The sequence below is a fragment of the Cajanus cajan genome, chromosome 1 (assembly GCF_000230855.2).
Source record: "Cajanus cajan strain Asha chromosome 1, NIPB_CcT2T_4, whole genome shotgun sequence".
Classification (NCBI taxonomy): domain Eukaryota; kingdom Viridiplantae; phylum Streptophyta; class Magnoliopsida; order Fabales; family Fabaceae; genus Cajanus; species Cajanus cajan.
The window spans coordinates 78,162,344-78,176,570 of NC_138517.1; the positions used below are offsets into that span (position 1 = coordinate 78,162,344).

Consider the following 14,227-nt stretch of genomic DNA (forward strand, 5'->3'; position numbering starts at 1 on the left):
ATACAGAGTTTATTTGAATATAAATTAGAATTTTTTTTTATTAAAATAAAGAATATTTTTTAATAAATAAAATTTAAAAAATATTTTTAAATTTGTATTCAAACATATTGATATTCTCGACAATCAATTATGTAAGTAATATAATTAATATATAAATAATATTTTTATGGTATTCTAATTGTGTGTTTTCAATAAAGAATCGTTGAACATTATTTGAAAGAGGACAAGATATGGGATGGGATTAGTTTCCTTTTCCCTTTCTTTAACTAATATCAATTTTAGTTTCTGTGAGAGCAATTCATAAAAATAAAAATAAAATATGACGGTGAAAAAAATTCAAACTATTAATGTTATAGGTTAAAAAAAGAAAAATAAGGCAGTGCAATGCACTTACATTATATGATAAACCACTATTAGGTTGTAGGATTTTCATATTAAAGGGTGAAATGGTAATATTTTTCCCACCAATTAAAACCTCTTTCTTTTAACAGCAACGAATTTGAATAAGGCTATATATCCATGCAATTGAACTATGATTTCCATTAAATGTATATCAATTTGCATAATAAATAAACTACACGCTAGATCATAAATTCAAAATAATTGCGAGACGGCTTTGATTGAACATTTTATTTTCATGACTACAGAAGAAAATAAAAATAAAAATATTAAATATTTTTATATATCAAAATTAACTTATTTATCTTAATTTTTGAATATATATATATATATATATATATATATATATATATAATTTCATCAAGATTTTGCCATATAAATTTTAATGAATTTATTAATTTATGATATTTAAAAGAATTTTTTAGGTTTGAAAACATAATATGAACTTTTTTTAAAAAATACAATTAATAAAAAAATAACATAAATAACAAGATTTGAATAAAGAAAATAAAATTAATAAATTTTTCAATCATTTAATAAACAATTGATTTTGATTTTATATTCTCTTAATTAACATTTATCTACAAATAATTTTCTATACATTTATATTTTTCCATTCATACTACTAAATTTAAACATGTTTAAACTTATCATATTCATTAATCGAAACAATCGTCAAAATATATTTTTGATATATGTTTTAAAAAATTGACATTTCAATACTAAATTTTATTAAAGTAAACATTTGTTAAATTTAATAATTTAAAAAAATTAACAATAAATAATATTTAAAAATTTAAAAATAATTTTAAATATTTAATAATTAAAAAATAAAATATTGATAAATTATACATCAATATTGATTGATAAAAATATAAACAAAAATAAACTCTAATATTAATGAAATAGTAAGAAATTAACATTTTCAAGTTAAGCGATAAAAGTGTTACATTATTTTTCTTCATTTAAATAATATAATAAAAATTCTTAACTTTTAAGTAATATTCATAAATATCTTAAAAAAATATATTTATAATTAACTAAATAAATTTTAATTATTCATTATAATAATGATTTTTAAGATGAAATTTTTTATTCCTAATAAACATCTTACATATGAGAATATTGTTTTTTTAGTAGGATGACAATATTCTCTAAAACTCAGAAAAATATAGTATAAAATTGCTGAAAAATTTAAGAAAATAGGGAACAAATTTGAAGAAAAAATTTGATAAGAAATATATTATTTCAAGGAAAATAGATAATAAAAGTTGATTAGTTTTTTGATTAAAATAGATGTTTAATTTTTAAATTGAGTATAGAATAATGAAAAAAAGTATTATTTTAATATTATAAAAATCGATTTGGTGAGAAGAAAAAAAACTTTATTTATTAAAAAAATGAAATAGACATAAAAAGAGAGATTATTAAAAAGAATATGGAAGAGGAAAGCGGAAAAAAAGTTGATGAAAAAATGAAAAATAAAAAAGAGATGGAAAAGAAAAGCACGGAAGCATAGATAGCAAGAAGGGGGAGAAGGAAGGAAGGAGCCCATTCCTGTTCCTCTACCACCGAACACGCGCTTTCCACCCGCGCTAACCTGCGCACCCCCGCTCATTATCCTGCGCACCCTCTCTCTTTTCAGATTCCTCGTGGCGCCCCCATTGGGAAAGGTTCCGGCGCTGGGGGCCTAGGGTTAGGGTTTCTGAGAGATGTTGGATGCACCAGCCATTCATGAGTCTTATCGCGCACTGTTGGAAGCCGTTCGGGCTCGCCGCTGACGACGCCTCCGCCGCCAATGCCGGACGAGAATGCAAAGACGGCCTCCTCTGCTTCCGCGACATCGGAAAACTCTCCGCCGGCGATTTCTCCATGGCCGTCGTCCAGGCCAACCAGGTCCTCGAGGACCAGTGCCAGATCCACTCCGGCACCTTCGGCACCTTCCTCGGCGTCTACGACGGCCACGGCGGCCCCGATTGCTCCCGCTACGTTTGCGATAACTTGTTCCGTAATCTCCAAGGTTCAATCCCTCACTCTCTTTCCTTTTATATACTCCAATTCCCGATCGTGACTTCCAACTGCTTTTAGTTACCACTGATTTTCGTATCTTCGCTTTTCGTGATTTTTCCTTTTCCGCCTAAAAGTAGTTGCGCTTTTCACAGGAACCATCAACAGTTTCAACATGCGTCTCTATCGGACTCTTTCATATTTTATAATAATAATAATTATTATCAATGGTTGTGTTTAGTGTTTAGTGTTTAGGAGCGCTTGTCAGCTTGTTATATTGTTGTGGTTGTTGTTGTCGTCGTTGTCTTAGAGTTGGTATTTGTCTGTGTGTTTGTGCTGCAGCGGTATTGTTGGCTGAGTCACGCAGTGTTGTGACGGCTGAGGACATTCAACAGGCGTTCCAGCGGACTGAGGAAGGGTTCACGGCGCTTGTTTCTGAGCTGTGGAGCACTCGGCCGCAGATTGCCACTACCGGGACGTGTTGTTTGGTTGGAGTTATTTGTCGGCAGACGCTCTTTGTAGCGAATCTCGGAGATTCCCGTGCCGTGTTAGGTAGGAGAGTTGGCAACACCGGTGGGGTGGCTGCGATTCAGCTGTCGACGGAGCACAATGCGAATATTGAGGCTGTTAGGCGGGAGCTTAAGGAATTACACCCGGATGACCCCCAGATTGTTGTTCTCAAACATGGGGTGTGGAGAGTAAAGGGCATTATTCAGGTAATTTTATATACTTGCGTCCTCTTGAAAACCCTCCTTATGTGCCAATTATTTATTGCTTGAATTGTCTGCTGTGGTTTCTTCTTGAAGTTCTGTGCAGAAGGAACTTGTGTATCGAGTTTCGATGATAGGAAAATAGTGTTGGCACAACTGAACCTTTGTCTAATCATATTAACTTGCTAAGCCATTTGTGGGATACAGCACCATGTAATAGAAGCAGAGACAGACTTGGGAAGTATAGTTAGTGAAGCTTGATGACAATGTTCAAAGTTTTATTAGACAAGAGATTAATTTTCATCTATTGTCATCGTAAAGATTTTTACACTATCTATCAATTAGAAATCACCCTAGAAATGTCTTTTAAAGTAATCATTGCAAAAGTCAAACAATCTTAAATTTTTACCATACATGGCAATCTATGATTGGATGATTGTGTAAAAATCCTTTATATTGTCATTGTACTCTAATTAAATTCATCAAATAATTCCATTCCATATTGGTACTGCTTTTCTCCCCTGCTGAAAGTAGAAATATCCTTTGTCTTGTAAAAGATGAATGGGGAAGAAGGAACCATTATGAAGAAAAGCCACAGATAAGATATCCTCGTAAAACAAGGAATAAGAAAGAAACATATAAAAGACAATCAAGGAGATCTAGACAATAAAACTTGTTAAACCCTCTGTATATGTGTTAGCATGCTAACAGTTCCTTTGGCCAAACACCTAAAGTAGGCCAGAAAAGGAATCCTGCCATGTGAGATGTGAGGTCTGAGAAGAATTTTTAAAGATATGATCATTATTTTATGGTAAATCTAAATACAAACCATAATAGCTAGCAGATAGCTTAAAGTTTTTCTTTTTTCTTAATTAGTTATACATAATTCCTTGAAACTTGAATGGAGTAGCTCTAAGTTGAGAGATTACTCCCAGGATTTCCCAATGGCTCGAACCACTAAGTAAACTACTTTAGATCCAACTATCCAAGCGGCTGTAGGGCAATGCAATAACAGATAAACTGCTATTGCTTGATCTTTTTTTTTTAAACAATATAGAATTGCTATATAGATCATTGAGCATCATCTCCATGTGTTTAGAAGTGAAAAATTTAGACCACCTACGTGAATAAAACATGATTTTCTTGCTGTGTTTCAGATTTCAGAGTTATATACTTTCAATATAAATCTACTGTTTTTGTGCTTTGATTAAGTACACAGGACATAATACAGCTATGCATTAAGAAACACAGCAAAATATAGTGTGTAGGCATTTATCTTGTTAAGTCTGATACATATGTGGCTCCTTCCTTGAAACATCTATGCTTTATAGGTTTACTGGCAATCATTTCATTGTTAAAGTTCAGAAAGATAGAGCTTGCAATCTTGATTTGAATGATAAATTAAATTTCTCAGATAAAAAACAAAACAGTGGGACAGCTTATTATAATTATACTTCCTTCAGTGCCTAATATGCCCTAAGAACTAATTATGATGTGGTAGAATAATAGTATATTATATGAAACAACCCACCAAGAAAATTTCTTTTTGTTTCTATTCTTATTCTGACGACTCAGGATGTGTTTGCAAATAAACATTAGTTCATAAAATGTACAATGCTCACAGTGCCTATGTTATGTTATGCTTTGATCAGTGCTTGCCAATCATTCTCTCAAAATTATCTTAATTATATCATGCTTTAAAACATTGCATTACCCAACTCAATCTTAGTGGTTAGTTCTATTATATGGAACTAGATTGTAGGAGCTTTATGCCACTGTGGTTTTGCAACTAGAGGTACCAAAGTGAGCCCAATCCAATGGGTCAACTTGGCTCTCCACAAGTCCGAGCTGGGTTGGGTTAGAAAAAAAATTGTACGGATTTTGGCTGAATTCCAACCTGGCTCATTTAAGCTGTGAGCCAAACAGGTTTGAACAAAAGTGAGTCGGGTTGAATTGTTTAACCCACTAAGATTAAAATAATAATAAAAATATATGCTTATGTTGTAGTTGTCATTTTGAAATTTTGATTGATATTTTGAACTATTTTATTTATCAAAAACAGGAACATGTAATTATTTTTTGTTTTTTAATTTTTAAAAAAATTGGTGAACCAACTTACGTATCCCACCAATCCAACCCATGGTGGGTCAAGCTGGATTGGGGTTTTCCTAGCTCGCCAAAAAGTGAGTGAGGTTGGGTTGACACGTTGAAAGCACCAATTCATGGTGAGTCAGATTGGCTTACTTTGACATCTATTTACAACTTGCAAGTTCACATGGCTAGACATGCATACAATGTGATTTTGTGCATATGTACCAAGTATAGCATCATAGGTCTTGTTTATTTCCTAATCAATCTTTTCAACCATTTTGGGGAAATGATTGCAAAAGGAAAGGAAGTTTCTCTTCTCTAATAGGTCAGAGGTTTGTTCGAAACAATTTCTACGACCCCTAGTTTTCTTGAGGGGGTTAGTTATCCTCATTGTGTATTTTAAGTTTTAAAAAGATTAAATAAAATGTGAAAGACAATTTTTTATCAGAAAAATTATTATTATAATGGTAATTGTGATATGAAAACAAAGATAAGGTGGGTGCAGGGACTTGAAATGAGTTTTTTTATGTTGATTTACTAATGTAAAGTAACTGGTGCTTTACAAAACTAAACTTTTTTAATTCAAAAGTTTATGCTTTTACTCAATTTGCTGTTTTTCTTTTGTTGATATCTATTAAGCTTGCTTGTTGGTTAACTTAGTTTTCAAGTATGAATTCCGTGTAAAGAAACCATTTGCATTATAGCTTATTTTCAGTAATCACAATCTGTATATATGCTTTCGAATTCAATCTTCTGCTGCTTTATTTTTATTCAATTTATAAAGTTAATGGCTCATGTTTTCCAAGTAACTCCTGGAACCGTTATCTTATTTTCAGCTTTACTTTCCACTCTTGAATTAATGGCAATATTATATATATCACCAATTCCATGATATTTGCTGCAGGTTTCTAGATCTATAGGTGACGTATATATGAAACATGCGCAGTTTAACCGGGAACCCATTAATGCAAAATTCAGACTTCCTGAACCAATGAACATGCCTTTCTTGTCTGCTAATCCAACTATTATTTCTCATCCTCTCCAACCAAATGATTCCTTCCTTATATTTGCATCAGATGGTTTATGGGAGCACCTTAGTAATGATCAAGCAGTGGAAATTGTTCACAGCAGTCCACGAGCGGTAAGGTTCTTTTCTACCTTTTATTTTTTTAATAGTACTTACTAGTTGTGTACTGGACATCACTTGGTTCGTGGTTTCTTTCCTTCCTTAATAAGACTACAGATTGCTTTCGTTTTGAACTTTATTAAACCCAATGATTTCATCTAGCGTTGTCCATAATATCTGATGAGTGCAACGACTACTATTGTGACATTACAGCGAATGGAATAGTATGTGTAATTACCAGTATCATAGGCGTGACAAGTCAATTTCTCACAGGGTATGATGGGGAATACTTGACAACCATATGTAAGCTGTAATTTTAGAAATACTATTTCATAGTTTGGAATTTGCATTTTATTTTTCAAGAACAGAGGAAATTGAGGGTGTGATTTTATTTTATCAGCTGGTTGTTGATTTTTTGTTCTGTTCTGTTTTTTTTTTTCCCTTTCACTGTCATTGCATTCTCGTGCCTGTCTTGAATCCATAGTAAATTGTGTCAACGCAGGGTAGTGCCAAGAGACTGGTGAAGGCTGCCCTACACGAAGCAGCCAGAAAACGTGAAATGCGATATTCAGACCTTTATAAGATTGACAAGAAGGTTCGTCGCCATTTTCACGATGATATAACTGTCATTGTTTTATTCTTAAACCACGACCTTATATCCAGAGGCGCAGTTCTAAATCCGCCACTCACAATTCGAAGTGCTCTCGATCACTGACTCTTGTGATTGTAAACATGCTTCTCTTATACGGGTGTTCTGGCAACTCTGCCAATACCAGAAAATACACCATTGGCACGTTGCTTGAATATACCATTCATAGTGCTGGCACGTATGGTTACACTGATACCCAGACAATTATTGATGACGCTCGAACTTGTAACACTTGTTAGAAATTTATCCATGAAAATGAAAAGTAAAAAAAAAAAAAAAATCAAAAAGTAACTTTTGATTAGCAACTCGCCATGCTGGATCTAATCTCCGTGTAAATTTCGTGGACGAGCAAAGTTGTGTTCGCAGATAATCCCAATCAGCATGTTGATTGATTGAATTCAATTATTTGATCAGAAGTTATATAGTAGTTTTCGTATATAATGAAGCATCCTAATGTAATGAGGCAAATGATTGAATTGTCTCTTTCAAGTTTCAAGATTAACATATTATCGTGTAGTATGAAATTTATGGACTATTGAATGATTAATGAGGTTTATGACGCGTTGGAGTTTGGTTTAGTGTCTACAATGGTCAATGATTAATTTAGAGAACTGTGAAGTTGAAGCATTTTCCTTTTGAAAATTTTAACTTGTATGAAAAAAAATGCTTTTTAGAAAAGACAATTTATATATTTTAGTTAATTTGTAATCGGTTGAAAAATAACGAATTTAGAAGGTTTGTCATTTTTATAAGTATGTTGAACGTAAGACTAAATGTAGTTATAAATTATTTTAAAATTTCAGATAAACAGATCCTGTTTGATGAATAATAATCTATATCTTTATGTGGTAAAGCTGTTTAGATGGGCATTTAATAACATAGTTAAACATGATTTTTTTTAATAAAAAATGAAATATTGAAGTTATGAAAAACTGGTGTTAATAAGAATAGAATAATGTAACAGTGATAACAAGCAGTCAAATACCATTGAATGTGTGGATGGTACGTAGCTGTATTAAATATTTTAAGGTTTTTTTTTTTATCTATAATCTTATTTGGCTAAAGTAATATTCTCTCGTGTGAATAATTAATTAATATATATATATATATTTATATATAAACGTGGAAATTTAAGGGAAAAATGGCATTGAGTATTGGACATCATAATTAATAATGTAATAATGATGCAATAGTTATGAGCACATTGTAAAATCACCTCTAAATTAACTTAAGTACTTATTTTAAATAATAAAACATAATTGAAAATGACATCTATAGATCTAACATATTATTATTAATACATCAATCGGTACCAGGTCTCTTCATTTTATATTTTGCTAAAATTAATTTTAAACGACTCGATGTAAAAAAAAAAATAGAAATAATATTTTAAAAATGAATTTAAAAGATTTAATTTTATTTAAATGGTAAAGTAAAATGAAAATTAGATTTAATTGAAAATGTAATCAAACGGATTTAACTTTTTTAAAGTAAAGGAGTGTACTTTAGAAGATAAAATGTACTTATAATTGTTGATTAAAATATCAATTAATAATCATGATAAAATCAAATACATATATAATAAAATTTAAAATTAATTAAATTATTCATAGTAGAGTTTTTTAATCAACAATTATTATTGTACTTTAGTTTTTAAAGTAAAATCTCTTTCCTTTAGAAGAGTTATATCCAATCAAAATAGTGTATATACATAATGGTAACTCATACCTTACCAATTGATTTTATAAAATTAAATTAGACTCAAATTTTAGATAATTGATTGATCATTTACTTAGAAAAATATCTTGATACAAAAAAGTCAAATGTGATAGAGTGCAAATTCTTTAAGAAGTTATTTTATTGTGGGAAATCAAATTTCACTCCTATCCCACTATGAATGGTATTCCTCCCTTAATTTGTCCATAAAAATCATTTATCGAATTTTATTTGTACAAAATTTTTTGTACTAATTTTTTTTATGCAATATGCATTCAACATATAATTGGATGTTACTACATCTAATACGAAAGACAAAATTAGAGTTTGAAATATTAATGTTGAGTAAATTTTTATTTTAGTTTTCGAATGTGACAATTGTATTGTCACTTAAATATTTGAATTAACAAAACGAAAAGATAATTCCTAAAATGTGATCAATTCTTTGGTTTGATTTGTGAATTTGACACACGTTGTCATATTATAGTCCCTAATTCAAGGTATTAATATCACTACTAGAAAAGTGTTATTTTTTTGCAAATTTTCTTGTAAAAAAATATTCGTAGAAAGTTTTTGCGAATTTTTCTGTAAAAAAATATTTGCAGAAATTGTTGTGCGAATTTTCCTGCAAAAAAATATTCGCAGAAATTTTTTGCGAATTTTCCTGCAAAAAATAATTTACAGATATTTTTTACAAATTTTGTTACAATTTTAATAATCATGTAAAAAAATTCCATGGTAAAAATTTGCAAAAAATATTGTAAGAATTTTATTTTGTTTCTTGCAGATTTTCTTGCAAAAATAAATTCGCAAGTAATGTTTACTAAATGGTAGAAAAATTTTGCAGGTAACTTTTCCTGCGGATTTTCCTGCAAATTTTAATTCGCAGGAAAAATAAAAATATATATTTAAATTCATAAGTTTAATATTTTAAAAAATTTTCAAGTCCCACATCGATTGAAAATAAAACAATTAAAGAGTATATAAGTTGGAGTAACACTTACCTTACAAGTTGAATTGTATGGTTGAGTGTTAGGTTTATAATCTACAATCTTAGAATTTAAAAGATTATGTATGAGGCATGAAAATAAAAGATTATGAATTCTTAAAATATAGAATTTATAGTAATTTTTTTTTAATTTTTTTCGTAAAAAATATTCCTGCAGAATTTCTTGCGAAAAAATTCGCAGGAAAGTTTCCTGCGAATTTTTTTTGCAGGAAAATCTCCTGCAATTTTTTTTGCAGGAAACTTTTCTGTGAATTTTTTTTCCAAGAAATTTTGCAGGAAAATTTCCTGCGAATTTTAAAAGTCGCAAAAATATATTATCCACGAAGGTATTACCTGCAAATAAAATTTTGCAGAAAAATTTGCAGGAACAACGTTTCCTACAAATTTTTATGAAAAATTTGCAGGAAAAGTCGCATGTAATAAGAGAAATTATAGTATGTATATGATATTGGATGCTAAATTCAAGATCTTATATGTGAATTAGGATCAACTTCAAGGATATTAAGTTTAAGGTTATTTTTTTCCTTAGTCTTGCATGTACATATACACAAGGATGACTAAATTATCCATAATTATAAATATTAGCAAATAAAATGTATACTTGCCCAACAATTATGTTAAGAGTTCAACTTGATGATTGCAATAGTTAAGAAAATGATTACCATCAACTCAATTTTGATAGAGTGATTGTCGCTACTAATATTAACTCTCAAAGAGTTGATAATATTATAAATCTCACATTAAATGAAAAAAAAATGTTTAATTTAGTATTAATTTAAGTTATGAGACTTTTCAACTTAATAGACTAATTTTTTTAATTGAATTGTCATTTTATGCTTAAGTCTTATTAATTAGAGCTTCTATTAAGGGTAAGGCTATAAAAAAGACTATTTATAGATAATCAATAACCCATATTAATGTACGAAATATTAATAAATTATAATAGATGTTGACTTTTAAAAAAGATCATAACAATGATAGCATATGTACTTAAACTATAAGGTTCTATAAGATAATGACTAGTTTTTTGAATTCAATTTCCAAGTTTGAGTCCTAACAATTGAGTAGAATAACAAGCTTAATGTGTAATTTCTAAAAATAATAAAAAAATACATGTATTTATATCAAGGGATTGAGTTGTATAAACTCTAGTTTTATCAACAACTTACATATCTGCTCAACTATCTGAATTATTTACTCCTTTCATAACAATCAAGTTTGATTCTTATAGCAACCTACCTATATCAAATTGGCTTGAGTTGGTTGAGTTCAGAGTCTCATCACCCGTAATTAATATTATAGAGCTTCATAATCGGTAGCGATTTTTGAACATCAAAATAAATTTATATATATATATATATATATATATATATATATATATATATATATATATATATATATATATATTTGGGTGCACACACGCATGTAAATTAAAGAAAAGATGAGACTATAGAACTAAGCTAGCTTATTTTCCGGTATATATTACTTAATTAGTCTTGTTTACCTAGAAAATCAACCAAAAAGAGAAAAACACACATACATGAAGTTGCCCTAGTTGTTAGGGACATATGCTAATTCATGTAGTAAAAAAACACATGGAGAGACTGATAGGTTTAATAATCTTGGTGAAAAACTAACATGCACACTTACACACATAGAAACATGCTAGTTATTGCACTTTATTTAACCGGTGCGCTCAGTAGAAGCTAACACCATGCACAAAGCTTCGTCTCCCACTTACACAGTAGCTAGTGCTAGCCGTGTATGGGTGGCGTGCGAATATGGAAATAGTGGTGGCTATTAAGGGATGGTCCTGAACCGTTGCCATATTTCTGATAACCATCGTTCGTATTATCACCATCCTTATCGTTGTCACCATACTTATTGCCTAATTTGTTATTATTGCCAGAATCAGCAGGGTTAGTATTTGCACTTGCAGAAGTACCCTTCATGGACTGGTCATTTGTGTCGCTTCCAATGCCCTTTCGACCTAGAGAACTTTCGCCAAGTAGATAGCGTTTTGCCTTTGTTTTTTGCTCATGTTCCTCTTTGATTGCACCAGCATGCAGCATGGTCATCATTAAAATGAAGGCAAAGAAGATTGCAAGTAGTAACGTCCTCATGCTTGTCTTTGGTGAAGGAAGATAATGCTTGACAATTTGCAAAAACCTGTAAAAAGGAATAACTTAATAAGTAAAAATCATGAATATTGAAGGTATATAATTAGCTAGCTGCATGAGAGTTATATGTATCTTTAACAATACTTGTTTCTTAATTATGGTATCCTTAAGGTTATAGTTCATATAAAAGCTTCACGTAGTGAGCCGTGTGAAGTGTGTTAACAAGACTAAATTAAATTTCGAACATAAAGAAGTAATGACAATATAATTATTTAGACATGTATACTACCAAGTTATATTCTAAATGTTTGAGAGATACGACTATTGTGCTGCAAAATATGGCAATTTATAGAAGCGATTAAATGTGTGACAGTACTGTTGGAATGAGCTAGAGTAATCTCAAACGTAGCACTATAGATGGCAAAGAATTTGAGTGGGGTTGCCACTAATTAATATTCATGATGTGCTGCCAATTTTATCATTTGGTAAGGCCACCAAAATTGAAATTATTATTATTATGATCGGTAAGTAAAGCAATTTCCTGATTCATGTTCAATTATTCAATCATTAAAGGCTAAATTCTCGCTTCGTGATTTAATAATGGGAGACAATTTGCTATATTTTAATTGTTCCAGATACTGTGACTAGTTGACTGCCAATTTTTACGAACAATGGTAACAAGGTTTATGAAATTTTGGGTGGAAAAATTGGTTGTTGCTAAACGAACATGCTACTAACGTATGATATTGTAACCTGATGTAATTAAATTACCACGTAAACCACGAAAACATAATAACATCTTAACCATGCATGCAGTCAACATATATATATATCAATGGGTAATTTGTAATCTGAAAGAGGATTGTCTATGGAGCCAAAAGAATGATGGGATGGGTAAAATCTACTTGCATGTGTTATAACCTTCATATTTTGGATTCTGGATAAGATTTCTATTAAGATGAAATCAGCCAAAAGAAATGTTGTCTGGATCCTTCATCAATGTTTTGTCCATTTCGCAATGATATTCAAGCAAGAGTCATATAAAGACCTATATTTTTCCCCCCAAATAGAACTATACAAATTACATTTACAAAAGTCTCTCTTTGGAAGATGTAAATTTTGACTGGTTGCCATAAAAGCATCTGATTTAGCCATGGATTTGGCCATTATGTTTTGTTCATATCCAAATTCCATATTACACAGGATATTCTTGACTTTGGGATGATAAACAAAGTTGGAATATATATCTTCGGGTACGAGTGATGACACGGCTACCTTTTATATTCTTTAACGGCTACTTGCAGAATCTATATACAAAATATATAATAAAGTTTATAATTTTTCTTCTTCAAATCGATACATGATATAGTTTGTGCACTACAACAACATTGATTATTATTGACAATTATTTAGTACAATAAATTAATTACTTTTATTTTATTATTTAATAAAAATATTAATGATTAATATATAATTATCACTAAAAATATATTTATATCACACCAAAATTTATTATTAGTGGTAATTATTTATTTGGAAAAACTTAAGTCCCACATTGACTAGAAATAAGATAATTAAAGAATATATAAATGGATGATAACACTCACCTTACAAGTTTATTTTGTAGAGTTAAGTTAAACATATAACTTACTATTCTAACTCACCATTATCAAACTCAATAGTCCCTAAACTTGAGGGGGTGTATTGGAAAAAATTCAAATATCATATCAATTATTGATAAAATAATTAATTAGGAGATAAGACAATTAAAAAATATATAAGTAAAAGACAATCCTCATCTTACAAGTCCCCCACATCGAGTAGAAAGTAAAAAATGTCACAAAAAATGATATAAAATGATATATTTTTTCGACCATTATAAAGATTTTTACCAGCATTCATAATAATTGCTGTTAAATATTTTAGCGATACTGCATACAATGACTATTGTAAAAATGTCGTTAAAAGATTTTGTAACAATTTTTATTACCACTAAAAATTATATTAAATATTACTAAAAATTTATTTTGTTGTAGTGGTTTAACACGTGATTTCAACTGTTTTATAAACTGGAAATGTTTGATGAATGGATCACTAAAATTATTATTTACTCTGGTGTAAAAAAAAAATATTATTCACTATCTCTAACATTACATTATTCAAGGTAACCGTGTTTTAAGTAGTATACTATTTATTCCTTAATTACTTGTTTCTAGAACCGATTGTGTTAACCTATAAAATCAACACGAACCAATTAGCTTTTTCACTGTACAAAATCTAATAAAACATATAATGTAATCTTATATTTATAGCCCGAATTATAGGCACTATGAAACAAAATATAAGTACTAGAGTCATCATTGATAAAATCAACATTTGTTTGTTTTGGTATTGGCTCAG

At 29.9% G+C, this 14,227-nt stretch overlaps 2 protein-coding genes across 4 annotated transcripts; one reads left to right on the plus strand and one right to left on the minus strand.

Moving 5' to 3' along the window:
* Positions 1-1,869: 1,869 nt before the first annotated feature.
* LOC109788002 (putative protein phosphatase 2C 42) lies at positions 1,870-7,384 on the plus strand. 2 transcript variants are annotated; one of them, XR_003802934.2, is made up of 5 exons: positions 1,870-2,419; positions 2,749-3,122; positions 6,112-6,348; positions 6,547-6,636; positions 6,836-6,970. XR_003802934.2 is itself a non-coding variant. In XM_020346614.3 (4 exons), exons 1-4 carry the CDS (start codon positions 2,119-2,121, stop codon positions 7,046-7,048), a joined length of 1,125 nt encoding a protein of 374 aa, XP_020202203.2. In that variant the 5' UTR covers positions 1,872-2,118; the 3' UTR covers positions 7,049-7,384. The 2 variants fall into 2 exon arrangements, 1 of the variants encoding a protein (XP_020202203.2); XM_020346614.3 differs by lacking the exon at positions 6,547-6,636 and having other exon boundaries at positions 1,872-2,419; positions 6,836-7,384.
* A 3,779-nt stretch (positions 7,385-11,163) lies between these two features.
* On the minus strand, positions 11,164-12,198 carry LOC145952595 (uncharacterized). Of its 2 annotated transcripts, none has more exons than XM_083065437.1 (2): positions 12,117-12,198; positions 11,164-11,876 (listed from the first exon to the last, which is right to left on the minus strand). In XM_083065437.1, exon 2 carries the CDS (start codon positions 11,828-11,830, stop codon positions 11,462-11,464), a length of 369 nt encoding a protein of 122 aa, XP_082921563.1. In that variant the 5' UTR covers positions 11,831-11,876; positions 12,117-12,198; the 3' UTR covers positions 11,164-11,461. The 2 variants fall into 2 exon arrangements, with proteins under 2 accessions (XP_082921563.1, XP_082921813.1); XM_083065687.1 differs by lacking the exon at positions 12,117-12,198 and adding an exon at positions 11,972-11,994.
* Positions 12,199-14,227: the final 2,029 nt, after the last annotated feature.

Coding starts and splice junctions, on each gene's coding strand:
- LOC145952595 (XM_083065437.1), bottom strand. CDS start 11,830: ATGAGGACGTTACTACTTGCAATCTTCTTTGCCTTCATTTTAATGATG.
- LOC109788002 (XM_020346614.3), top strand. CDS start 2,119: ATGCACCAGCCATTCATGAGTCTTATCGCGCACTGTTGGAAGCCGTTC. Junction 2,420..2,748: donor CTTGTTCCGTAATCTCCAAG/GTTCAATCCCTC, acceptor TTTGTGCTGCAG/CGGTATTGTTGGCTGAGTCA. Junction 6,349..6,835: donor TTCACAGCAGTCCACGAGCG/GTAAGGTTCTTT, acceptor GTGTCAACGCAG/GGTAGTGCCAAGAGACTGGT.